At 36.6% G+C, this 27,729-nt stretch overlaps 1 protein-coding gene across 1 annotated transcript in view; it reads right to left on the reverse strand.

Moving 5' to 3' along the window:
* Positions 1–8,607: 8,607 nt before the first annotated feature.
* LOC131076019 (uncharacterized) overlaps positions 8,608–27,729 on the reverse strand; it is a 67,278-nt gene continuing 48,156 nt past the window's right edge. Inside the window, exons 2-6 of the mRNA XM_058013030.2 lie at positions 26,849–26,962; positions 26,385–26,709; positions 25,958–26,066; positions 25,691–25,846; positions 8,608–8,969 (exon numbers count right to left, since the gene is read on the reverse strand). Coding sequence (XP_057869013.1) covers positions 8,927–8,969; positions 25,691–25,846; positions 25,958–26,066; positions 26,385–26,709; positions 26,849–26,962 — 747 coding nt within the window. The 3' untranslated portion in view covers positions 8,608–8,926. The remainder of the gene's footprint in view (positions 8,970–25,690; positions 25,847–25,957; positions 26,067–26,384; positions 26,710–26,848; positions 26,963–27,729) is intronic.

Here is a 27,729-nt window from a genome sequence, read left to right on the forward strand (position 1 = left end):
TTATTTAAAATAATAGAATGCTTAAAATTGGTATATTAGCATATAACTAATGAAAATTAGTAACTTAATAATAAGACAACAACAGAGTTTAGAATGTCAACTCACCACACAAGTCAATCATCAAGGCCTATGTCAAAAGAGATGTCACACACAGGGGTGTTATCAACCACTCGTCATGCACCCTACTATAAACACTTAGCAATGATATCCATCAACATCGTTATAGACCCAAATGCCACCTCTATGCCGTAAATTTTAAAACCATAAACAAGCTTAGCTCACCTCAACATGCACACCAACTTGTCATTATCCAAGAATGATATTGTATAGCTACTCATTAACTCCATAAGATCTCCACTCCAAGACATACAACTCAATCCACTATTGCCAAATTTAATTTACTTCAAAATTTGTCCATAATGGAACCCTTGGAACATGCATACCCCTCTTTTAAGTTGACAAAATCTAAAATTGATTTTATCAACTAACTTCACCTTGCTATTACAACTATGGATCCTTTTAGGCTATGATCGACTAGTTCCCAAACATATAGGGCTCTCTAGCTCCATTTTGCCATGCTATTAGGGCCTGGCTTAAACATCACACACTAAGCCTTTGACCGCTTAGGTGGCAGTTGTGGGGCCATTTCCTTTGCCAAGGTCTGCTTCCGTCTGTTCCCGTTTCCGTTAGCGTTCAAATTCAAAAATTTCTCCCACCCAAATTTCAGTGGATGTCCGTATATGTTCCATCGCAGCCCGTGGGCAGTTTTTGTTTCCCATCGCTCTCCTGGCCTATGCTAAAATGGGAGTTTTCTGAACAGGGTTTGGACATCCAAGAAAGTGCAATAGAACGGCAATTATTGTTAGATATCAGTTGGAAATGCTCGGGTAAACATGCAAAACCAAGGCCCGTGAACTTTTTGATCGGATGCCTCAAAGAAATGCGGTCTCATTGAACGCTTTTGCAGAAGCCGAGATTGGTGCCATTGATTTGAACAGGGCGTCGTTTATTCCCATTGAAGAGAATCGACACCAATGATCCCTGAGCAGCAATGACACAGAAAGAATACTCTCCGTTCCAGGACCTCCAATGTCTGTTTTTGGCTATCATCCCGTGGAATGAATAAGGAGTGGAGCAAACTGACTTAGCAGCAACTGTGCTGTCATCTTTTACCCCATATGATTAGAGAATATGCACAAAAATGCATTATTTGAAAAGGATTTAGAAGCTTAATTCCAACGAAATGCGATTGGCAGGCGTAATGCCAAACTCCGCAACGTCTGCCAACATCCTCCCAGCCTGCGGGAAAATGGGAGCTTTGGAACCGGGCATGGAGATCTATCACACAATAAACGGTAGAGGAATTTTGGAGATGTAGATGAAACTTCCCTCGCAGACATGTATGCAAAATGTGTAAGCATAGAAAAGGAGCGTGAACTGTTTGATAGAATGCCTCCAAAAACTGTTTGGCAGAAATATATGTAAAATGTGGAAGCGCAGACAAGGGACCTGAACTGTTTGACAGAACGCCTCAAAGGAACATGCTTTTTTCGAAAGCCCTGATTGCAGGACATTAAAAAAATGGGATGGGATCTCTTCTTTGGTACACAGAGTGCCAAAACATTCAATAGTGGGTTTTAAAATCTCATTAACTTCAAATATTTACAATTTCTTTATCCAATATTATGAATCTACTTTTAATGTCATGGGTAATTATCAATTGAAGCAAATTCAAAGCATTCAGATATTTTTGAGAAAAAAAAGTATTCACATTTGTCAACAATTGTTTCAAAGTCTGTAATGCTCTTATTCCAAATATTATATTGTCTAATGGCCTTCCTAAATTCCTTATCATTAATGAGGGTGTAGATATTACACAAAGATGAAAGAGATGTCAATGTTGGCATTATCTGAAATGAATTCTTGGATAATAGGTGTTTTAAGGATCTAAGGATCTAAAGCAAAACTTTAACAGAATATTGATTAAAAAGTTAGCGGATTGCAACGTGGTAGAGAATTCAAGATTTTAGCATTATGGAGTTTGTTGATTCCTTTGCTATTTACGATATTTTTTGTTATGGTTATGGTGTTTGTAGGGAGTGACATTTATAATTTTATATTTATTTTTTATTTTTTATTTTATTTTATAAGTTTGTTATAGTAATTTAATGTTCCTTTGTGTTTTTGTATAGATGCTTCATATTTGACTATTATGGTAATTTATTTTTTATGAATGCAATCTTTATATTTTTCATTTCTTATAAAAAGGCCCTAATAAAATCCCCAACTAATCAATCTATTGAAACATAACACAAAAATTCAAAATAAAGAACCAATTAGGAGAATAAAACATAATATTCTATCATGCAATTTATGAGCACATTATTAAATTTAAACAATGACTAAACTGATTGAGACATTCAATATACATTCCAAATAGGAGATATTATCTTCAAACCCATCACTAAGGAAGAAATCAATAACTTGGGTTTATGATTAGGTAAAATTCCAAAGATTTATCACACTTTATGATAGGTTTTAAAAAAAATCATACAAAAATTATTCATCTTTCATCTCTATTTTAGGTGAGGATCTTCAAGGTGGCACCAAGATACTTTGCTACTTTGGTATCATCTTTATTTTCCTCTCTAGCTATTCAGACTTGGTCTAGGATATAAACTTCCCATATATATAATCACTTATGGGTACATTCAAGATTTTTTTTTACCATCAACTATTTGTAGGCAAGTTGTCATTTCCTATGATGATAAAATGGGGAGCCTCAACTAGGGCACCAAGATAATTTATGGTTAGGTACTTTAGGTGATGATATTCAAGGTGGCACGAAGATAATTTGCTACTTTGGTGTCCTCTCTAATTTCATCTCTAGCTATTCAGGCTTAGTCTAGGATATAAACTTCCCATATATAATCACTTATGAGTACATTCAATCTTTTTTCTACCATCAACTATTTGTAATCAAGTTGTCATTTCCTATGATGATAAAATGGGTGAGCCTCAACTAGGGGATATATTCCCTCATTAATTGTTAAATAATTTCTATTTAACTTCTTATCTTTTCAGTACTATATAGATTAGTTTGACTAGGAATTTTGTAGTAATTTTCATGCATGCCCTACACTCTCATAGTGGCTATCTTGGAGAGTCTTTGTCAACTAGGATCTTAGAGGATTTCATGAAACTCAAATTACAATTTTGGAATGTCAATCCTTGACTTCCTACTACTTCTCCTTCCTCCATGTCCACTTTAAAAATTGATGCCCCCCCTTGACTACACTATGTCACATATTGATTTTAGCCCCATCATCTGGATGACTACACTCTTAGATTTAACACCTAGGAATGGAACACTCACATAAACAAAACAAAAAAGGCATGGTTTAATTATAATAGTAAAGAGATAGGATATTATTTTTATATTTCCCAAATTGATTGAGCATAATGATTTTATAAAATTTGAAATAATTATATGCTTGGTTTTAGAAGACCTTCCTTTGACTTTACAAGTCATGAAAGATCATCTAAAGCTCAAATTCACCTTCAACTTTAAAAAAATATGTAGTTTTATGATCAACCCTTCATATATCCCGTTGAACATTGATGAAGCAAGCTTCTAAAAATAAGAATCACCAATACTATGCTCTACTAAAAAGATCATACTCCTAAAAAAATTAAGGATTGGAATAGTAATTCTAATTTTCAAGAACATTCTATTGGAAAGGAATAGATAGAAATGAAACTAAACACTCTCAATGGATTAATCATATTTAGAGGAATAGACTAGGATCAATTCATGAAAAAAGATCTCTTATATTAAAATTAATAGATGTCAAAGCAAAGGAAAATAAAATCTAGAAATAAAACTCTTGAGACAGCTAGCTAGCTTAATGTGAAAAGAACATAAAACTTTTGAACAACTTAAGTAGGGAAAGAAGGAGCTACAAAAATCACTTTTATAAAATTTAGGAGGAGAACCTCTCATTGAGCCTAAACCCATCAAACATGAATGAATTTTCCTTTTTAGTGAAATTATTACAAGTGAGGGGGATTTAAAATTGTAGGAGAAAATAGAATTATTATACTTCATTCTCTTTTTTAACACAAGTGAAGATAGTCAAATATTAATGGCACCTTTCATTAAGGAGGAGATGAATTGAGATTCATTTGAAGTGAACTTAAACAAAGCCCAAAGCCCTAATGAATTTCATGTTTCCTTGTTGCTATATCATTGAAAAATAAATCGTGGTGACTTGTATTGAAGCCAAAAGATTCAAAAGGTTCTAAAAGAATTCAATTGTATGTTTATTACATAAATCCCAAGAATTCTTCCCTAAAGTCTTTTATAGATTTTTTTAAAATCTCCCTTTGTATCACTATAAAAAATCCTATAAAAGTCAACAAAGGACCATCTAAAAATACACGCTCCTTTTTCTAATCTCCCAAGAACAAAGTGGCTGAAACTTTGAAATATTCATCATTGAAGGTATCACACTAGACATAAAATAAATCACTCAATTTCTAATGCAAATAAAAAAGCACGATACTCAAGCTTAATATTAGCAAATCATATGATAGAGTAATTAAAGGCTATTCATAAAAATTCTTAAAAAAGTTTCCTTCTAGGAAGATTTTACAATGAAGTAGAATTTGAAGCTCTTTTATTTGTATTGAAGCCCAAAGATTCAAAAGATTCTAAAAGAACTCAACTATATATTTATTACATAAATTCCCAGAATCCCTTTGTAACACTATTGAATGTTTTGGCATGATGTACCAAAGAAGAGATCCCCAACTCATTTTCTTAATATCCTGCAATCAGGGCTTTCGAAAAAAGCATGTTCCTTTGAGGTGTTCTGTCAAACATTTCAGGTCCCTTGTCTGTGCTTCCGCATTTTACATATATTTCTGCCAAACAATTTTTGGAGGCATTCTATCAAACAGTTCACGCTCCTTTTCTATGCTTACACATTTTGCATACATGTTTGCTAGGGAAGTTTCAGCTACAACATCTCCAAAATTCCTCTACTGTTTATTGTTTGATAGATCTCCATGCCCTGTTGTTCCAAAGCTCCCATTTTCGCGCAGGCTGTGAGGATGTTGGCAGACGTTGTGGAGTTTGGCATTACACCTGCCAATCGCATTTTGTTGGAAGCTTCTAAATCCTTTTCAACAAATGCATTTTTGTGCATATCCTCTAATCATACATGGTAAAAGATGACGGCACAGTTGCTGCTAAGTCAGTTTACTCCACTCCTTATTCATTCCACGGGATGATAGCCAAAAACAGACATTGGAGGTCCCGAAACGGAGAGTATTCTTTCTGTGTCATTGCTGCTCAGGGATCGTTGGTGTCGATTCCCTTCAAAGGGGAATAAACGACACCCTGTTCAAATCAATGGCAACAATCTTGGCTTCTACAAAAGCGTTCAATGAGACCGCATTTCTTTGAGGCATCCGATCAAAAAGTTCACGTGCCTTGGTTTTGCATGTTTACCCGAGCATTTCCAACTGATATCTAACAATAATCGCCGTTCTATGGCACTTTCTTGGATGTCCAAACCCTGTTCAGAAAGCTCCCATTTTAGCATAGGCCAGGAGAGCGGTGGGAAACAAAAACTGCCCACGGGCTGCGATGGAACATATACGAACATCCACTAAAATTTGCGTGGGAGAAATTTTTGAATTTGAACGCTAACGGAAACGGGCACAGACGGAAGCAGACCTTGGCAAAGGAAATGGCCCCACAACTGCCAACTAAGCGATCAAAGGCTTAGTGTGTGATGTTTAAGGCTTGCCTGCTATTAGTAGCATGCAAAATATAAACCAATCACTATGCCTACAACCACCATCCACTATCAACATTCATATTACGCTATGCTCTAATGCCAACATAAGGCCAATATATCACTTCATAATTGCAACAACTCCAATCCAAATATGGTCAATATACCACTTCATAATTGCAACACACTCCAATCCAAATATGGTCAATATACCACTTCATAATTGCAACACACTCCAATCCATATATGGTCAATCCACACATTGAACATAATTAAAGAAACCCCAACGAGCACTCAACTTCATTATCATCAATGTTCAAATTGAAGTTGCAAAAGTAAGGGACCATGCTATACTTGCTTTCTTGGGATCCACCCCAATGTTAAATTTGTTTTTGATTAAGGGAAAGCAGGTTTTGAAGGGCCCTTAAAACCCTTTACATCAGAATATAAAATAGATATAGCATTGAAAGCCCAACAAGATAGAACCAAAAAAAAAAAAAAAAGGACTACTCCAAAAGACAAGAGGTAACCCATAAAAATCAAACTAGGGATAGAACTTGACTTCTCAACAAAGAGAAGAGAGAGAAGTCTGCCCCGAAAGACAATAGGTAACCCATCCAAAGACGATTAGAAAAAACGACCCAAGCAGCCCACAACGAGAGCCCTCAAGATTTACAACTAGCCTTGTGTGAACAAAGAGTGATTTCGAAGGAAGCCTTGGACGTCTTTGAATGTTTCCCCTTTACAATAATCCAACCCTCTTCAACTCTAGCAGCCGCCGCATACCAATCAGCCCAACACCAATCTATGCGGATTGGAGGAAGGAGTGAGAGGAGAGGGAGCTACGGCTATCGCAGGTACATGGCTGCCATTAGCAAATGGGGCAGGAGAAGTAACATCACCAATGTTGAATTTGTTGCATTACATTCAATTTGAATTTGAACTCATCATATATCCAACACGTACAACCCCTTGATTACCTTTGTAGACTCCATGAAAATTGAAATTCACTTCAAATTCTAAATCTAACCATTTAACCTTATAGTTATTTTATTCCCTTTTAACTCAGTGATGCTCTAGCCTTTTCTTTTTTAAGATCAAACTAATTTCAATAAAGAGTTAGTTATTGTTTTAAGCCACTCAGAGATGTATACATTTTTTTTTTTCAAATACCACCTAATAAGAATAGCATCTATAGTTTTGGTTTTTTCTTCAAAATTAATGGTGTTAAATGACTATTCTATTTTATTCCTGCATCCTATTTTTAATATCATAATTCTATTTTTTTTAAATTATTCCACAACCATTTAGCCTCTTCTTCTTATCCAAATGACATAAAAAAAAATGCAGCACAAAATTCTTGATTACAATTTCTAAAGTTTTCCAAAATATTTTCTTCATGGTACATTATAATATTGAGCTAAATTTACTTGAAAAACTTTTTTAATGCTAAATTTACTTGAAAATCTTTTTTAATGCTAAATTATAATATTAGAACTGGCTAGACTACCATAAATCCGTACCTTGTACACATTGTTTTGCTTTCCTACTTTTAACTTGAAATATAATTAAGTACCAACTCAATTGTTAACGTGAAAACTTAGCATCTCAATAAGAGTGGCAATACTTCAGGCAGTTCAGAATAGATAAAAAATATTATTTTATTTTTAAATTCTGCTTTTAAGACTTGTGTGACTAAACATATCTCATTTCTCCTTGGCCCAACTAAACAGCCTCTAACTAGGTTGATAATAACCAAAACATCAAATTGTTATCCATCCAGTTATCAATTTTAATTCAGCGGACACCACCCAAACGCCATCAATTTTAATTCAGCGGACACCACCCAAACGCCACCGCAAAATCTAAGCCCTGCAAATCGAGATCATCAAACCTCGCATCCAAAGAAAAGAACCAAACACCATGCAATAGTCTATAGGCACATTTTTTAAAATTTAAGTGTATGTCTCTAAAGGGGTGTTCCTTGAAACTTGATAAATTATAGTAAAATTTTAAGTAAGCTGACAATATAATTATACTTGCAATTACTTAGCGAGATTTTATTCATTTTGTATAAAAGATAAAGTGAGCTCATAAGTGCTTTTTGATGATTTTTAAATATATAAACAATGCTCAAAATCTAATGTGGCAAGGGCCTCACCGCGAGCGAAATGTTAGTTCTGGAGGCATAGCGCCTGGCCAAATAAAATACCAAAAATTCATGACAGTAAACAATTTTTTAATTTTTAAGGAAACCAAAGGAATATGAAACCCAAAAGCAGCAACAGTAGTACATCAGATCCCATAAAAGGGGTATAGGAATATGCTGCTTACAGAATGGAAGCACAAAGTGAAACGGACTTCAAAATATCACAGTTGCGATAAGAAAGGTTCAAATGGAAGGGATCATAAGGGAAAGATTATACCCTTGAGGTCTACAAATGGGAGGTTCTATCATTGAAGGGTTCACAAGTGAAAGATTCCATCCTTCACAATTGTGCGATGGTTAAAGCATTATGAGTTTTGTCAATCAGACAAACACAAAGATTGTATTAAAGAAGGGAAAGAGCTGTTAGTGTAAAAATGAGCTTAAAGCACAGCTGATGCCAGGTTAGGTTGAAAGAAATCATAATATGAAAGTTTCGATCAACAAAGCCATTGCTGCTTCATCAGGTTCGGCGTATATGTGCTTCTAGAACCAACCTGTTAGACAAACTAGAATTTACCATTATGGATTTATGGTATCAGAACATACAAAAATGCAAATCTGAATCTTCCAAATCCAACTAAAGGAGTGCATAAATACATGAAACATAAAATTAACTATTACCAAACATGGATGTAAATATATAATATAACAGCTAAAATGTATATTTCAAGAGTTCCCCAACAGTTATCATATAAGTTACAAATGCATAATACAATAACTACTAAATGCCCTATCCGTAGAAGATATAAATACATAATATAATAACAGCTAACTGCTCTATCCCTAGAAGATATAAGTACATAATATAATAACAGCTAAATGCCCTATCCACCCTCCACCACACAAACAAAACATGAAAGAAATTGCTAATAGTTGTATACTCCAGCAGCAGCAAGGAATGCACCAGCTCATTTTACTGATCATTTTTGGGAATTCTGATTTGCAGCAATCCATCACTGCGAAAAAACACCAAGTATTTAGTCTGAGTTATTTTTGTTCATACATGAAGGATGCATTCTATGTCTAATCTCTACTAACATGTGCAGCGAACTTAGCAATAATTACAAAAACAATAAAGAGATCAGTTAATTTTAATACCAAATAATTTACTTTTAAAAGTTTTAATGAATTTCAAGTCTGAATAATAGTGTGTTAAAATCTCCAACGCAAAACATGTCCAATCTTTAATATATAGAACTAAAGAGCATAGAAATTCCAGGGGTCCAATAGCATTAAAAGAAAGGAATGGGCAATAAAAAAATCTGAGGTGCATCTGCTTGGCTTTGATCTAGTGGCAAGGTGGAGCAATTTTGTGCACAAAACATCCAGTCCCAATTCCACGATGGACATTCCCTAGGTCAACCTAGAAAATATGCAAATAAAAAACTGTTATGAAGGGAGGCCATTCAGCTACAAAAGCAATATTTTACACTATTAACTACCAATAAATAACTAAAATAGTTCTGAGAGGAAAACAAGTGTTGAAACCAGGCTGGTAGACAAGTTTATGATTTTGATACTAAGCATACAAAAGCAATTCTTGAAAGGGAGAAGAATAAACAGCCTCAGACGACCACATTCCAGCACATGTTTTAGTTCATTACATGCCATTTTGCATGCTTGCTGCTATTTATTACTGATAGTCACCCCTTATTCCCATGTTGGGCAGACCAAGTCAGTTCTAATGGCATAGAGTTATTCAGCTCTGCTATATGCATCGATCCCTTTATCATAATTATTGTGCCCCACAAAGCTACTTTGCCCATGCATCAAACACTTCAACCACATGATGACTAACTTTAATGCCTAAGAACTTGTCATTGCAAATATAACTGCATCCAATTTGGGCTTCCAGTCACAAGAGTCGAATGAAGTCCCCCCTTCATCAAATACCTATAGTATATCTATCCACCATGCCCAAAATACACACTCACTATTGTGCTTTCAGTAAAAACAGTGATAATACTGTCCAGCACAAAGAAAAAAATATGCATACATAACAACAGCCACAATAAATTGTTATAATCTAATGGACAAAATAAGCGCACCAAGGCGCGCACCTCTGCAGCACACCAAACAGTTCTCATCCCATGGAATATGCCTTCACCATTGACATAGATATGAGCCCACAGGTTATGTGGCCAATTGAAGCACTGGCTTTAATCCTTGCAATGATGATGGATCCAGAAAAGAAACCCAAAACATAGGAACCTAATCAAACTATGAAGTTGATCCCAAAAGAAAATTACGTGTGTATATGTATATATGTGTATCTATGTGTGTGTAGATAGATAGATACATACATACATACATATACATATAAGTACCCATATATATTATACGTATATCTATATATACATATATATCTATATATATGTATTATATATTTATGTGTGGATGTGTGTGTGTGTGTGTATAGTAATGTCCCCTAATTGGGGTATACCTGATTTTTGCCCTAAGTAACAATTTCATAACATAATTTGTTTACAAATAGTAATCTATAATTAAATCATATAAGAGCTATTGAACTTTTTAAAAGTAAATAAGCATTTAAGTTGAATAACATCACCTATTTGGATCTGATCTATAATTTCATTTCCAATAATCAACCATAGTAGGGATTGGAGAGGAAAGCATGATAGGGCGCCCGGAAATCATTTGCTGCAACTAAGCCCAAGGGCATGGTAAAACACCCCTTGGTCCACAAGTGGTAGGAACTCCCGTCCATCCAACATGGGGTGGTCTACTTAGATTGTGGAACCCATCTACTGCCTCTCGCAATCGTGTCTCCTTACTAACCCATACATGATTGCTTCTATTCTTTAGTTCCACTTCCAACAACCAATCATCGTAGGGATTGGAGAGGAAAGCACAATAGGGCACCGGGAAACTCTTCACCACAATTAAGCCCAAGAGCGTGGTATAACACCCCTTGGCCCACAAGTGGCAGGAACTTATTGTGTGAATCCATCTTACTGCCTTTCCCTAACAGATTTCCTTGCTAATCCATGCATGATCGTTTGTAGGAAAATAAATAGATTAAATCAATAATTATAAGAGTCTAATTAGATTAGCAATTCCCTCTAATAACTAGATTAAAGATACAAAAGAGATTATATTTTAAACAATATAATCAGTCACATTGCATACCATTTACTTGCTAGATCACAAGTCTGTTGTTTTCTGAATGCAGGTTATGCATATAAGATCTGAACTGGTTCGATGCCTTTCCTCAAAGAGTAGGTCCTCCATTATAGCCCCCAAGGGAAATGTAGAGTCAACCTTTACTAAGAATATCCCTCCTCATAAAGAGGCGTCCTTTCTAAATTAACTGCTGTATCTTATTCTTATTGCCTGATAATTGAAATCGGATCTCTTTTTTCTGCTGTTTCTACCTTAATTCCCCATCTGATTTCAACTCAGATCTCAGAATTCTTATTCCTTATTTCTACTTTATCCGTTCTAATCTGATTGCAGATCCATCACATATATTTCTGTGCTACTTCTGCTATGGACCTGCTCTAACTCAAAATGATTTTCATTGTATTCCTTTTCCATTCGATGCCCTTCAAGTGGGGTTTGAATTCCCTTTTTATATAATTAATTTGGAGAAAGGATACATCCCTTACTTTGAAGAGATACACCCCTTACTTTGAAGAGATACACCCAATGCCTTGTCATCATACCTGCTGCCTTTTCACTTAGTCGGCCTAATTAAAATAAATTGCCATGTAATTAATTCTGGTTGACCTTACAAATTGCTGTAACCCTACCTTGTTAGTTGGCTCTCTTAGGAAGGATTATTTCCTTGGACATGGCAGATAATTCCCTAAACTAAGTCGATAATTCCCTAAACTAAGTCGGACCTAGCTCCTTCGTTTATTTCACTGCTTAGGTTATCCTATCAGGTTGGCCCTAGAACATCTGAATTTCATCTATTAACACATGCGATTTGTTCATAAAAGTACAGGGGCATGACATGTGTGTGTGTGTGTGTGTGTGTGTGCAAGCATGTGTGCATGTATATGTGTGTGTATACATATACATACATATATATAGTTAAACTTGGGCATTACCTTCTCTTGTGTGTGTATACACACACATGAAAAGGTAATGTGAAAGTTTTGATTATATTTATGTGTGTGTGAGAGAGAACCTATCAGACATGGGAAATTTAGTTAAAAATGAAAAGTAAAATGCCATGTTGAAACAATGGCTTTAGTTCTCTCCATGATAGCAGGTCCACTAGAAAGACCGAAATCATTGGAACCTAATCAAACCACACAATTTATCCCAAAAGACAATTGCAAATATTATACACACACTTCCCCTTTCATAGGGTACCTTGATATGTTTTCTAAGATGTTTCTGTTCACCAGATAACAACCATATAGGTACAGCTAAAACTGTACTTTTGTTAAACAGTTATTTGTCAAGAAAACACACTTCCGATGGTTAAAATTTAAAACACAACTTTAAAAAAATTAAAATAATTCTCAGCAATTTCTTTCACCACCACAAGGTAAGACACATGCAACTTTCAAGTATGATATAAGTTCAAAAAAGCAATGCCATTCTCCAAATTTCATATCACCCATGGCCAAACTACAAAACACTAATTCCTACACTATTTAAGTCTTATTTTCTCCATGCCCATCATTATTTAGGGGCTAATTGGAGGATAATCCATCATTATCATTATTAATCGTATCTCTCAATGAAATATCGTGTTATATTTATGCCGGAAACTAAAGCAGCACTTAAGTTTGGGTGCAAGATCAATGGCCTCAAAGTACAAGAGTCAAGAACCAAAGAAACTGAGAGGCATGAAGATCAAAAGTCACAAGTAATTTGCCCTCCTAATTTTTACGGGGAAGAATAGAACTCAAAACCACCATACAAACAGTGGACGAATTATTTTCCCTTGATAAGGAAATTCCAGGCACTTACTGAAATATCTTGGAATCTGTTAGATGCCTGATACACGCAAAGCTAAATTGCACTAGCAGTGAAACATCAAAAGAAACATCCCTTTCAAAAAGCCACCACAATTCTTTGCATTGACTGTCCAATGTTTCTAAAGCATACTAAATTTGGAAGGAAACAACTTCCTACATGTAGCTTGGGATCTAATGCACTTTGTTTGTCCCATGTGAAGTTAAATCGAACCAGTTCTTGTGAGAAAGAACCAAACCTGAATTTCAGCACTTCGGTAATAGTTGTTTGCTTATGTCATGTAAATCAATTCATCTGGTAAATTCAGAGTACAAGAAAAGGAAATAACGAGTACTTAAACAGATGATCCAGAGAATAATGAATACAGATGATCCACAACTGGTGAAGACAAATCAAGGAAACAGGTAGAGTTCCACACAAAGAGCTATCTACTGTTATATTACTGTTTAAAGTATCGAACAAAATAGGCAACATGAGACTGCAATATATATTTTAAGTTCATAATTTTCAAGATTTGATATAAAGATAGATAACAAAACAAGTGAATCAGTTGTGTTTCCTTCTCTCCTCTATCAAGCCCATTTGGATTAATCATATCCTCGGGAGTTTGTTAAGATCTGTGTGTGATCCCAAAACATGGTTCAGTCATTCAGATCTCCAAAACCAGGTCCCATAGTCAGGCAATTGTCAGAATAGGCACGATCAGTACTGCATTAGTAATGGATAGCAATGCTGCAAGTGCCTTGGTGTTGCAGGATATTGTGAATGTGATGCAGTTATACAAAGTGCGGTTACAGGTGTTAAAATAACATCTGGCAGATGTTTGGTGGCAATTCTGTGAATGCCTGGTAATGCTGCAAGTGACATGGAGTTCTTGTCAGCATCCATTTGAGGATGGCATTGAAGACTGTTTGCTCGATTCAGCATGCAACTGGATTAGCATCATGGCATGACATCATTAAGAGGATTTGGCAGCAAAAGCTGAAACATTAGACAAAAAGAATAGAAGGTAGCAGAGTGTTGACGTGCTTTTAAGCACATGCGAACACAGAATAAAATACCGAAGTATCTTATCCTCTCTTGAACAAAGTTCCCGACTGCTGAAGATCTCGCTGAAGGATCAGTCGAAGTAACTCCAAGGTTCTGTTATGTAGGATCTCTACGTGTGGATAAGCTCTCTGTGGTATGATGTGATTTTGCTGGAATCACAAGGGGACTTACACTTGACGACCTAAACGTCTGTTTTGCTGGAATCACAGGATTTCACTGGCTTAGATTTTGAAAAAAGGAAAAAGGACGAGGGCAAGGAAAGGATCTAATTCTGATACTAAGAAATGTAGGAGCAATGATTGATCTTTGATGAAATTCTAACTAAGTCTTGTTTTGACATCACAGGACCATCTCCACAAGGTTAGTACGATCTTCAGAGGAAAGCTTTATCATGTTCAGATCATCGCTATAGGCATAGACACCATCAAGCTGATGCATATCAGTGAAGAAGCGACAATTGAAGTTGAGCTTAAGCTGAATGATTCCAGTTGACTACACAAGGCAAGTCTACAATCAACAAACTGCTAGTAGTATGGAAATACAAATTTCACCATCAATCAAACACATTTCTTCCACTCATCTAATAACATGAAATCAAATATGAGAAGTATAGAGACCATGCAAATTGTTGAATCGACCCATAGATTTCACCATTTCTTCAATGAAGTTTTACAAGTCTTTTACAACATCTTGGCAACAATCTTTGCCTTCTCTTGCTATTCTACTCTAATTGCTATTCTATCAACTAATTATTCACTACTAGCTAACTATTCACCTACTATCAACTATTGACTAACTATTGTTGACTCCTATTCACTAACTATTAGCCTTTAAAAATGAGGAGCCAGGGCTTATATAGTGCCCACAATACAATTCAATGGCTTAGATCAATTTGAGATCAATGGCCAAGATCTTACAATGAAACCCTAATTAGGGTTTGTTACAACCAACTTAATTCTGACCAATGAAATAATTGCATTATTTGGACACATGTCTTCTCTGGAATATTCGACCAATGGATAACTGGGGTAGGTACATCGAAGTCTGTGCCATCTCCCATGAGTCAAGTGCATTGAATCTGGACACGCTGAGGTGGACCAATCCGACTGGAGGAGTGATGACTGGGATGCCACCCTGTCTAACACTTGGTTGATGCTCAATTTGGTGATGTTTTCCTTCAAATGTTGGACTGGAAGATAGATGGAGAAGGTCGTCATTAATGAAACTGGATTGGAGGAGGTCGCCCTTGTCCTGACTTGATCTTCTTTGATGAGGGTCCGCCAAGTAGTTGATCCTCCGACTCCGGGGGTCGCCATTTGATGCTTAAACAAAAGATTAAAGTTAGTCTTTGAGCATCATACCTTAAAGCATAGAATTTAGGACCTTCAAAGAGAATGATTTAAGATATTAATTTGAAAATGACATGATAAATCCAGAATTCTAAATTTTCAAATTAATTATGAATGGAGATTAGATTTTTCAAGACTTTAGACTTTAAAAGATTGCTATGAAATCAAAACAAGTCTTGAATAAGAACTTCAAAAAGGATTCTTCATACCTTCTCCTTTGAAAGCCTAACTATGAACCTTGAAAAATGAAGGAAGAAGATCAGATTTTGCTGGGTAAGGATTGAATTGTGGTCTTCCTTTGGATGAATTACGCCTCAATTAGCCTTCAAAAAGCTTCGCCTTCCACTAGCTTCTCAAAATCTGGAAATTCGCCTTCAAACACCTTCCAAAATCTGGAAATTATCCTCCAACTTGTTCAATTTCGCACCTCCAAATATGCTCTTCAAGTTCGCATGAGAGATAATGAAAGAATGATTTGAATATGCTACAATACACCTCCCTTATATAGGGCGCTCACCTTGATTTCCCTCAAGGCCGACTTGGCAAATAGGGAATAAAATAAAATAAAACTCCTCTCAAAAGATGGCCGACTTGTTTGTAAAGGCACAATAATGATTTTTGAGCGCTTAAGCATAATTTTTTAATTTTTAAATTAATTCCAAAGCTCAAAGGTGGATTTTTTCAATTATTTCAAGGCCTAGAAATTAATTAATTAAATTGTAAATGCCTTAATTCATGCGAATTTAATTCAACCTCCCAAATGTCTTGAATTTGGCAAATTTGGTGAAAATTTAGGAATATGGAGGTTTGATTGAGGCTTAATGAAGCTTCCTGATGATTTCGCACTGGACCCTCTGGAAGGGTCAGGAGCGATTTTTTCAATTAGGTCCTAAATCTCTCATTTCTTGACTCCAAAATCTCCTGGAAGGTGAGTTTATGCGTGTCTTGACCTACTCAAGGTCTTGTATTTCGAATTTATATCATTTTTCATGCAGGAACTAGGTGAAAATGTGAATTTCGCCCTGGACCCTCTGGAAGGGTCAGGAGCGATTTTTTCATTTTAGGCCAAAATTCACCTTAGTTTGATCTTTAAACTCCCCCAAGGCAATCTCCAGGGTTCATTTCCTTCCATTACTGGGTTAGCTCATCAAAACTTTGAAGGAAATATTGCATTTTTGGGAATTTCGCTCTGGACCCTCTGGAAGGGTCAGGAGCGAAATTCTCTCCTGAGCTCAAAATTCTCATTTTTGAAGGTCCAAAACCTTTTCAAGGCATTCCAAATAGGTTCTTTCATTGAATTCCAGGTTTAGTTTCACTCAAATCAGGAGGAAAAAGGTGATTTTAGGGTTTTTCGCCCTGGACCCTCTGGAAGGGTCAGGAGCGATTTTTCTTCCTTTGGCTTACTTCTCCATCATTTTATCTTGAATCCTTCACTCAAAGTTAGGCAATGGTTTTCCTCATTCACTCCATCCAAGTTTGGCTTGTTCTTGCAAGGTAAAATAGGGGATTTTTAGATTTTCGCCCTGGACCCTCTGGAAGGGTCAGGAGCGATTTTTCTTCTCTAACCTAGAATCATCAACTTTTGAAACAAACATTTTCTCATCAGGGGTCTCAAAGGTCTTTTCTACCTTGGTATAGTCTTGCCTTAGCACATACTTGAAAGGAACATGTTGGTTTTATGATTTTCGCCCTGGACCCTCTGGAAGGGTTAGGAGCGATTTTCCCAATTGGCATCAAAATTTGCATCCTTAGCAATCCAATTTCACTTCAAGGCAATTCAAATGTCTTTTCACACCCATGTCTAAGCTTAACTTTGCCCAAACTCAAGCCTAGGAATGCATTAGTTCTAAGTTTTGGTCAAAGTGGAATGTCTTATGGAGAATTTCGCTCTGGACCCTTTGGAAGGGTCATGAGCGAAATTCGCTTTGGACCCTTTGGAAGGGTCAGGAGCGAAATTTGACGCTTTGGACTCTCCGTCAGGATCATTTTATGGAATATAACATTTAAGTATAAGTGACATATACTTTAAGTTATATTCCATATATACTTTCAGGATGTTTGAGAGTGGTTTCGGACCTCCAGGAGTTATATTGCAAAATCTAGTTTTTGGAGGATTCTTTAGTTTTCCAAACTTAGTCAAATTTCAGGATCAGGACATTCCAGACTTAGCCAAATTTCAGGATCGGGACATTCTAGACTTAGCCAAATTTCAGGGCATTTGAAGGTCAGGATGACATTTCAGACTTCACTCACCAACTCGACCTAGCTCGGACCTTCAAGAATGATACCCACTCACAAAGCAAGACACAATTAGCAACGAGAGCAAAACCAGGCCCTAAGGAAGACTCTCAAAGAAACCCTAATTCTGGGGCCCTGTGGACTCACCCTGGCTCAAGCAAAGCCTGTAATCCAACGATCCCCTCGACAACACTCATCCTGCAAAGGCTAACAGACAAAACCCTAAAAGACCTAGAAAACAAACCCTAGAAAGCAAAAAGCAGGGGTCCCCATTTGCAATGGGGCGATGTGTGAATACGTCACAACACAAAGTTAAACAATGCTGGGGAAGTTGAAGTGGCAAAAACCTTTGTCCAAGCTAGCAGCCATTTCTATTGCCGGCTGGTTGATTTTTCCCTTTCCAGACAGATGGGCATTACCCTATCTGGTCACTATTTGTTGGCAGCAACAGTGTTACAATTATCCCTGGAAGCAAGGATGACCTTCCTATTCAGTTGGCAACAGTTTTAAAGACAGGGCACCTTGCCTAGGTAATCATTCATTTTCCCTGGTCATACGACAGTAATCTTTACCAAGTGAACAGAAATTACAGTCTTGGTGGGCAGTAGTTACCATATGTTAGCTCATAGTTTTCCTGCAAAAGGGCTACAGTCATTTGGTAAATGGAGGGAGGGTGTGGTTTTTCAGATAGATGGCAGCAACTGTCCATCTTCCTGAGGAGGGTGATCTTTCAATTAGCCAAAACCTTCCATTTGGTGTAAGGGCCTTTCATTTGGAGCAAGAACCTTTCATTGTAGCAGGAGTGTTGTTCTTTTCATTGGTCGAGGCAAATAAGGAAAGACAGGCTGCAGTAAGAAGAGGCAATGAGGGTGTTGAGCCAAGTTGAGTGGCTGACAACAGAGGAGTGTTCTCCCTGATCTTTCAGGTTGGAGAATGCCATTTAATATGGCCAATGCATGGTAGTGTAGCAGAGAAATCATAAGCAGATGTCGGCAGCTCTAGGAACCATTGGTGGTGGCTGCGAAAGCCATGTTGGCTGGTAATGCATCTGTAGTTTAACTTCCTAGCAGCATGCAAAGGTGTGGTAGCTCAATTGTCAAAAGGCAAGCTTTGCAAACCTGTTAGGCAATAAAAGGGCATTTTTACATTGCAGAAATAGTGGCATGAGGAGCCTAGCTTGCTCTTCCTCTAGTTTTCTACCAATTAGACAGTTTCTAAAGTGTTAAACTGTGTTTGGAATTGTGAATATCCTTTACACACTCGTTTGTTTCTGGATTAGTTGTTTGAGTGCTATTTAATTGAATCCGTATTGCTGGTGTGATGGAGTGTGGCATAGCTGCTCCAGATATTGGATCAATTAGTATCAAATCACATTCCTTCCTTTATGATTGGACAGAAATGGTCCTATCTTTCGGCAAAGTTTTCATGATTTGTAAGGTACAACCATGGGGAATTCCAAAAAGTGCAGACTTTCATAGTTGGAAAGAGATAATCAGCAAATTGGAAAGGAGAACTAAAGGTTGAAGGAAAAGCAAGCGCAGTTAGAGAGCCATGCACAATTTCTTATGGGCATTTTTTAAAAGATGCAAGAAGAGCTGCAAGCCAAAAATGAGATGTTGACAGAATTGCAGGTCACTCATGAAGGAGTAGAGAGGAAAGGTCAATTCTCCATGAGAGTTGCACAAACCCAAACAAAGGTGTGTACGGTGAGAACTTGTCTGAGCTCTTTTGTTTTTCTCTCAAAAAGGGAAAAACAATGCAAAGAGTCCCATGACCATTCAAGTAAGAGCAAGGAAGCGCCAAAGAATGGACAGCCAAGAGAAAAAGGGAAATGCATTCAAGGTGAGTGCAAAACATCTCATGGGAGAGAAGATAGCCCCAAAGGAACTTGCATCCCTAGAAGTGGTTCAAGAAGTCCAAGAAAGATGACAAGGGATGTCAAGAAGAAGTCTTCCATAGAGTGTTTCTTTTGCCATTTAATAGGCAATATTGTCATGCAATGTTGGGTAGCACACCCATGCAAAGTTTGTGGTTTGATAAATCACAGCAAGCCCTGTGTTAGAAGAATTTCAAACAAGAAGAAGACAAAGACTTCCAAGAGGTCAGGTACTCATTGGAAGAAAAGAGGACAGTTTTTTCAACAAAAGCAAGAAAGAATTGGAAAAGGAATATGTAGAGGTTGCATACTCAGAAGGAGCAGTGGGAAGAAGAGTTGCTTCTTGAGGCCCCACAATTTTGGGTTTTGTCATTGCATGGTGCAAGACAACATGGCACTCTTTTTCCATAGTCTTGAGGCTTTTGAGGACCAAATGCTCCCTGACCAAGGAGGCATGATCTGAAAAATTAGTTTGGTCATTTGGATCCAGAAGTTCCTGCAGTTAAGAAATTGTTAGGTCAGGCAGGGTTAGTACTACTATGGTCTCACCAATAGCAGTGCTGCAGGTGTCTTGGTGCTACAAGTTTGACCTATAGTAGGTGCTGCAGGTGTTCAGTAGGTTGTTACACTTATTCAACAAGTCACAGGTGTTAACATGTTGCAGGCGTTCAGTGGTAACATTTGAATGCTTGGTTATGCTATAAGTGACATGTGGTTCTTATCAACATCCATTGGAGCACTTTACTAGAGTCAATTATGTGAGGCAATAATATCGCTTGCAACAATGTTACAGCTTGTCCAATTAGATAAGAAGGTATTATTGAGCGTCAAGAGGATGAACAAGAAGCATGGCAATTGGCATGAGGGTCGTGAGGACATCAGGGGGCAACCAGACATCTCCATGGTGTTGAAGAGCGTTTGTTCAAGTCAGCATGCAACTAGATTGGCGTCATAGCATGACAACATGAATTGGATTCAGCAGCATAAGTACAAGCAGCAAAAAACAGTTATAGAAGGCAGCAGAGTTAGACAACTATAGGCATTAAAAGTGAGAGAAATCTTTGTCCAAGCTGGCGGCCATTACTATTGTAGACAGTTGATTTTTTCCTTTCCAACACACATCAATATTACCCTACCCGGGTGTTTGCAGCGACTTGGCGAAGGTTATATCTGGCAGCATGAGTTACAACCTAATCTATTGGTGGCAATTTTGGAGACGGGGCTCCTTGCCTAGGCAGTTGTTCATTTTCCCTGGCCATGCAGCATTTATCCTTCCCAAACAGGCAGTATTTACAGTCTTGGCAAGCAGTCATTTTCCTGCCTTAGGGCTGCAATTTTTTGGAATGTAGAGGGATGGCCTGGTTTCCCAAATAGAGGGCAGCAACCATCCATATTCCCAAGAAGGGTGATCTTTCAATTACGTAAACCTTTCATTTGGCGCAGGGGCTTTTCATTGATGGGAAAGTGTTGTTCATTTCATGGACAAAGGCAAATGAGGAAAGGGCAACAGCGGTAAGGAGAGGAAGAGGATGTCAAGCCAAGTCAAGAATCAGACAACGGAGGAGTTCTCTCTGATCTGTGGGGGTGGAGAATGACATTTAATATGACTGTTGCACAATTGCTGTAACAAAGCAGTCATAGGAAGATGCAGGCAACCCTAGTAATCATTGGTGGCAAATGAGAAAGCCATGTTGGCTAATAAAGCATCTGTAGTTTCATTCCTTGGTAGAGTAAGGAGGTGTAGGAGCTCAATTGTAGAAAGGTAGAGCTTTGTAAGCCCATATGGAAATTTATAAATTTAAAACACCTATACATCATAAAAATAATAAATTAGTTGCATGAGGGTCCAAGCTCACTCTTCCTGGAAAAATCTACCCATTTGAGGGGTTCCCTGGGTTTAAACTGTGTTTGCAATAGTGTATGAGCTTTGTGTGGTAGTTTTTCTTTCCATATTTTGGGTGGTACTCTTAGTGTTTCCTTGAACTCAGCATATATGCGTTGTAATTCATCTTGATGTTGTTTGAATGCTATTTAATAAAGTCTGTATTTCTGGTGCGCCTGAGTGTGGCATAGCTGTGACAGATTACAGATCAATGTCCATGTATGACATACCGACACCTAGCACATCCATGCCACTTAAAAGTTGAAGGCTTCAAATCGACAAAAATATATCTGCTAGTAAAGGTTTAGCAAGCTTACAAGAGTATGAATTTCTTATTGGAACTGATGACATCTAAATGTGACAAGTTCCAGCTGATGTTGAGAGTCTGTAAGCAAGATTGTGATTCCACTTATTTTTGGCAGTCTTAGGTAGTTCTATGAATGTATTTAGGATGCACAAAGAAGAAATAGAAGGGTATTCAGTAACAATACACATAGTATCCATAAACTGGAATAAACAGAACAACAAAAACTGATATATGGATAATGTTGTTCTTATTCCTTTTACTTCTCAATCTTAGTTGCCTAATGGGGTACAGGAATGGGAACTGGTACCTGGGTACGAAACGCCGGTACAGCAGATATTTTTTGGGGGTTCGATACGTTTTCGGTACGTTCATACAAAAATAGTTAGTTTCTGTATGTATGTATGCATGTATGTATGTATATACAAATAAAATATGTATGTACACACACACATATATATAGCTAAAAGATAGAATTAAGTTTAGAATGTCATATACCAATACATATGCTAAACAAAACCATTACAAATTTCAAATTTTGAAACATAACATACTAATTTAAATTCAGTTTTCAATATCAAACAGATCAAACTAGAATCTCATGATAGATAAGTTCTGAGTTCACTAATCAGCACTGTAGGTCTTAAAATATCAAAAAGATCAAACTAGAATCACTAAAAAATTTCGCATCTAAAAACATGAACCCTAGACACACCCACAGGAGATTCGTTTCAGAATCGCCCGAAAAATCCTACGATTCAGCAACTTAGCTCTCAATCCCATGAATTTCACTGCTATGGTGATAATCATGAAACTGTGAAAGAGATATAATTAGGAATTAGGAGAATTGATGGGCGCCATGAATTTCCTTTTACATGCCATTGTAAATCAAAAGATGACGATGACCAACTCCACCCCTTCCCCGTCATCAATGTCAATGCTGTATCAGATAATATAGAGATGAAAGTCAACTTAAAGACTAAAGTCATGACAACAATGATACTACAAAGGTTAATCCCCTGATGTTTTTTTGTAAGAATATAAGACAAAAGGCCAAATGTCAACCTGAGTGAAACCAAGCCCATAGCTTTTATCACAAAATGGCCAAGTAATCATTTGAGACCTTTATTTAATCAGGTTATCCTTTTGGCATTCATTTACAGAGCTGACCATAATTGTGATAATTGTGCAAAGAACATGACTGCTTTCTAATTTTAACAAAAGAATGATTTAAGCTTCACACTGCATCTACTTGTTGTTCCTTCAAAGATTAGTACACGTTAAACATCTTCAGACCAGATACACAAAGGGAATCCCCTAAGCAAAATGTAATAGACAATCCTACACAAAGGGAATCCCCTAAGCAAAATGTAATAGACAATCCTAACAATATCACTTTCGCACATTAATAGATACAGTTAATTTATGTTATTGAGAAATTTGACATGTTTAATACAGTATAAGATTGTCTACCACCTCTTGAATGTTTGAAATGAATCCAGATCCAAAATTCATTTAATCCTACTACAAAAAGTTGATATTGCAGGCAAACTATTCCCAACTGCATCAACCATGCAGAACCTGATTGACACTCCATGAAGTTATGAACCATGCTCTATCCTCATGAGAAGCATTGGGAGTTCAGTATGTGTGATGTCCCCATCCTTGACCTAGAACATAATAGCAATAAAACACTCATATGGGCAAGGAGTGGCAGGCCCTGAACACCTACCTATAGTTAGAAGTAAATATACATAAGCAATTAGAAATGAGATATCTGGAAAATCATAAAGCCTTATGAATAAGACGATTTTCCTAATTAAGCATTGAGGTATGAGGATATGTTCAAGATGATGATCACCTTTCCAAGGATGGATAGCAAACAATCAATATTATATAGGAAGGCTACAAGGATCAATACTTTCATCAGCACCTTCATTCAAGACATCATGTAAGGATTGCATCACGAGTCTGTAGACCACCTTCGTGAAGATCAGTCAGTCAACATTTGCAGAGACAATCACAGTGATATACATCTGATGAAGACGAAGCATTTTTGAAGGCATATAGCGATTGTATAACGATGAAGACAGTGACTAAGATAAACACTGAATAATATTGATGATAGTTAGATCGATATGCAAACCAATGCCAACTCGTTTAATTAAGAGTATTAACTTTCAACATCAATTAAGAGAAGGGTGTTATCAAACAACTAATTGATATCCGTAGAGTCACAATCTTAAGACTCCAATTTAGTTTGTCAATGACAGCAATAAAGGGTCATGAGAACAGCGATCATACTTAGTACTGCAAAGATAGTGATTAGAAATGAAACAACATGTCTCTTAGACATCCAAGAGATGCGACTCCTTGATGTTGCAAGATATATGCTAAAGTTCAACCCATCCAAATGGGATAGACAGGAATATAAGGGGACTGACATTAGAAATGAGAATGGCATGCAACATTGACCAAAAAGCGGTGATCAATAGGGGGAATAACTCTCTTCTAGGAAATTTGGATACTTCATCTGAAGCAGTGCCTCTGGCACACACCACTGCTGATGGACATGTTTGCATTCCAAAGATATAACATCTGTAGTACTATTAATAATTCATTGAGATTACGTGGCAGAGACAAGTCACCTTTAGGCGAATATGTAGAGCCACGATTGTAAGAAGATAGAGAGTAGTGCCATCTTTAATTGGAGACTTCCTTAATTGGCAATCGACTTCATAATAAGTTATCAGACTTTCATATTAACCACGAACCATTTATTTAGAACATAAACCATTATTAAAAGGAACATGCCAATTAAAAGAAATATATAGGGAGAGTATTCAGACATTTACGTGAAAGGAAGAAAATTGAAAGAAAGTAATCGGAGTCATTGATGAAAATATAACAGTAACATTATAAAAGGCTGGACTATATCAAATGCAGCGATACTTATGAGGAAGAGGCATCATACATAACAATTAATATATTTGATAATAAGGAATTAGAAGCTCCAGCAGATATATATCTTCACCTCGATAATCAAAGGAACCAGAGATATACCACAGATATATGAGAAGGTATGAATAAAGATCATGTGGAGATATGAAAAGTGGATTAAGAAAAGTAGATTGGGAACTAATTAAAATATTATTTCAGTAGAATATATACATGTGATAAACAAATTATAAGGAAGAGGTTGTGATCGATTATATCAAACTAGTGACTCGATTTATAGCAGTTTCAAAAAGTGACATAAAGAACGTCATTCTGAAGAGAAGTTTGTGGCAGACTTATAGTCATTCTGTAGTTCAAGTTAAAAAGGAAGACCTATAGCATATGTTGTTGAGAATCTAGTATGATTCTAATCTGAAGGCTCAGTTGAGCAGCAGTCATGTATATCATCAAGGCATGTATCTCAAGTGTGCAAATCAGAGAAAGTACCATGATAAGTTCTATCCTCCGAACTAATCTTAGAATTTTAAGTTAAATATTATATTTTAAGTTAAAATTATGTTTATTAATATATTACAACTATCATTTTAAGTTAGAATTGTTGTTTCATGACTAAATTAAAGTTAATCCCGAATGGGGACATTACAGTATGGCATTAGCAGAAACAATCAGAAGTAATCACACAGCTCCTTTATACCTAAATTAAAGAAGCCTTCGGCACGTCCTTCAGATGTCAATGTAGACTTTGCAAGTCTCAGTAACTAATGTTTGAGCACTCATGGATATTAATTAATTGTTTCTCCAGATGTTGCTAATGTAGCATTTGAAAGTTTCACTGACTACTTTATGAGCATTCATGGAAATTATAAATTATTTCTCTTTCTTAGCTGAAATAGACGTCTTTAATATACTGCTTGATTTTCCTTCATTGTTTGTTTCCTTAAAAGAAATTTTCAAATACCAGTGATTGGGTTACAATTTCATTAAAATTCAATGCTTACCATGTTAAATTATATACATCCAAGATTGTTGAAATCACAAAGAGAATTCAGAGAAAGAATACTTACACAAACTCAGCAGATACAGCATCCCTGTTGCTGTTAGAAGGAAATTGCCAAGTAACACAGTAAGGACCCTCTGAAAGCTCCCGTTTATGATACACAGCATATTTGTTATTTCCATCCCTCCACCATTCTGTAGATCGCTTTCCAGTTACACTGAGCCTTGGACACATACATAAATGTATTCCTCAGATGATATACACAAAGAGAAAAAGAGACTTTTTGACCACCAGTTCTCTAACAATTACAACAAAAGATACAAAAGAATTCTACCTTTTATCATCCACCTCCACACGGATGCCTGAAGCAGTAACACCAGGCAACTCAACTGTCACAACATAAGCGGAGCCAGACTCAACAGCATCCATTCGTGGAGACCATTCTAAAGTTGAGTAAAATATCACATGAGAAAGGCCAGCACCATAAGACAAAAGCTCCTAAACAAGAACCGTGCATCTAAATGCTCTCACTTCCCTATTAAATACTAGTGCTTGGTGACCTCAATAAATAAATAAATCTTAAATTTAGGATAACATTCTCAAGCAAACAAGATGCATATATGTGAATAGGTGAACGTACAAATTGTTAGTGTAGCATGCTTACCGAATTAAAAGTATTTATCCAAAGGTAACCCAATGCTTCTAGTAATATTGCAGAGATTATTAAGTTAAAACCACTCTCCTCGAAGAAGACAACATACCATTGAGATTATTTGGGACTTGTACAGTCAAATGGCTTTCTGCTGAAGTAGTTTGCTCACTTTTAGTACAGCTTGAAGCGGGTTTGGAAAACATAGGTGATCGGTCAGCCAGCTGTTGTTGTGAAACTTCATGAGATGCAGGTGAGCCTTGCCAAAATTCAACTGGTTTACTGAAGATAGGACGTGATGCAGGTGAGCCTTGCCAAAATTCAACTGGTTTACTGAACATAGGACCTTGACTTGATTTGGAGGCAAAGGTTTTCTTATCGGGAGTGGATGAAAGCTCTACAGATGACGATGCTGCTCTTACATCATGATCTGGAAACTGAAATGCAAATTTATTTGTATCATAGATGACAATTAGAACATCTAAAGCTCATCTATCTAGTTTGCCACTTAAAGTCTGAAACAACTATATAAAATAATCAGTTAACTCTCTAAGCAGAGCCTTGCAAATATCATACCTGCTCAGTTGTGACTTGTCGCATAAAAAAACCTTGGGATGCAGTACCTTGACGTGCAAATAAGACCATATTATCATAACGCTTGATCACAGAGTTCATTGTGCCTTTACAGCTCTGAGATGCAATCATGAACTTTGGTAAGATTATGCTTGTAGTTTCAATCATTTGAAAAAAAAAATGCTAAGATGTCTCCAGAGTTCCAAAAGAGCGGACATTAAATCAATTAGATAACCCATAGAACATTACAAATTCCAGCATCCTCCAGGACAAGGCATTTTTCTTTTAGTTTCTCAGCTTTTACTTTTAGTTTAAAAGGCCATAACAGTTTACATTTTAAACTAGGCATCTATCAATCCACAATTGGCATCAGGGTTAAGCAAATAAACTTCAAACTACTTCCAACTTCCAACAATCTTAAATGAGATTATTGCACTAGAAATACAAAATAAAGTAGATTGTGTCAATATTTGCTCCACATAGAAATTTGATTGAATAATTCTGTTTGGCTGATAAGCTAAAACACCATATTCCCTCTAATCTGATAGAATGGTTGCATGCTTCAAATAAACCCTCAAGTTAAAGATCAACTGATTTACAATACTGACACCTACAGACTATGTGGATATAATTGCTAGGAGAATAAGCAAAAAGAAAGGGTATGGGGGGGTGTGTGTGTGTGCAAATGTCACAGTCTTAAGGCTTCAAAAATAATTTTGATCTTGATCAAGGCATTCCCATTCTAGTGGATCTTGAATAATTCGAAACTTTTAGAACATAAGGCCCAACGCTTATTGAGTGTATCCTGCAACCTGAAGCTTGATGAAGTGAGCAAGAAGCTCACATAAAAGAATTATACCAGAGAGAAGGATAATTAAAATTCC

The sequence above is a fragment of the Cryptomeria japonica genome, chromosome 3 (assembly GCF_030272615.1).
Source record: "Cryptomeria japonica chromosome 3, Sugi_1.0, whole genome shotgun sequence".
NCBI classification, from domain to species: Eukaryota; Viridiplantae; Streptophyta; class Pinopsida; order Cupressales; family Cupressaceae; genus Cryptomeria; species Cryptomeria japonica.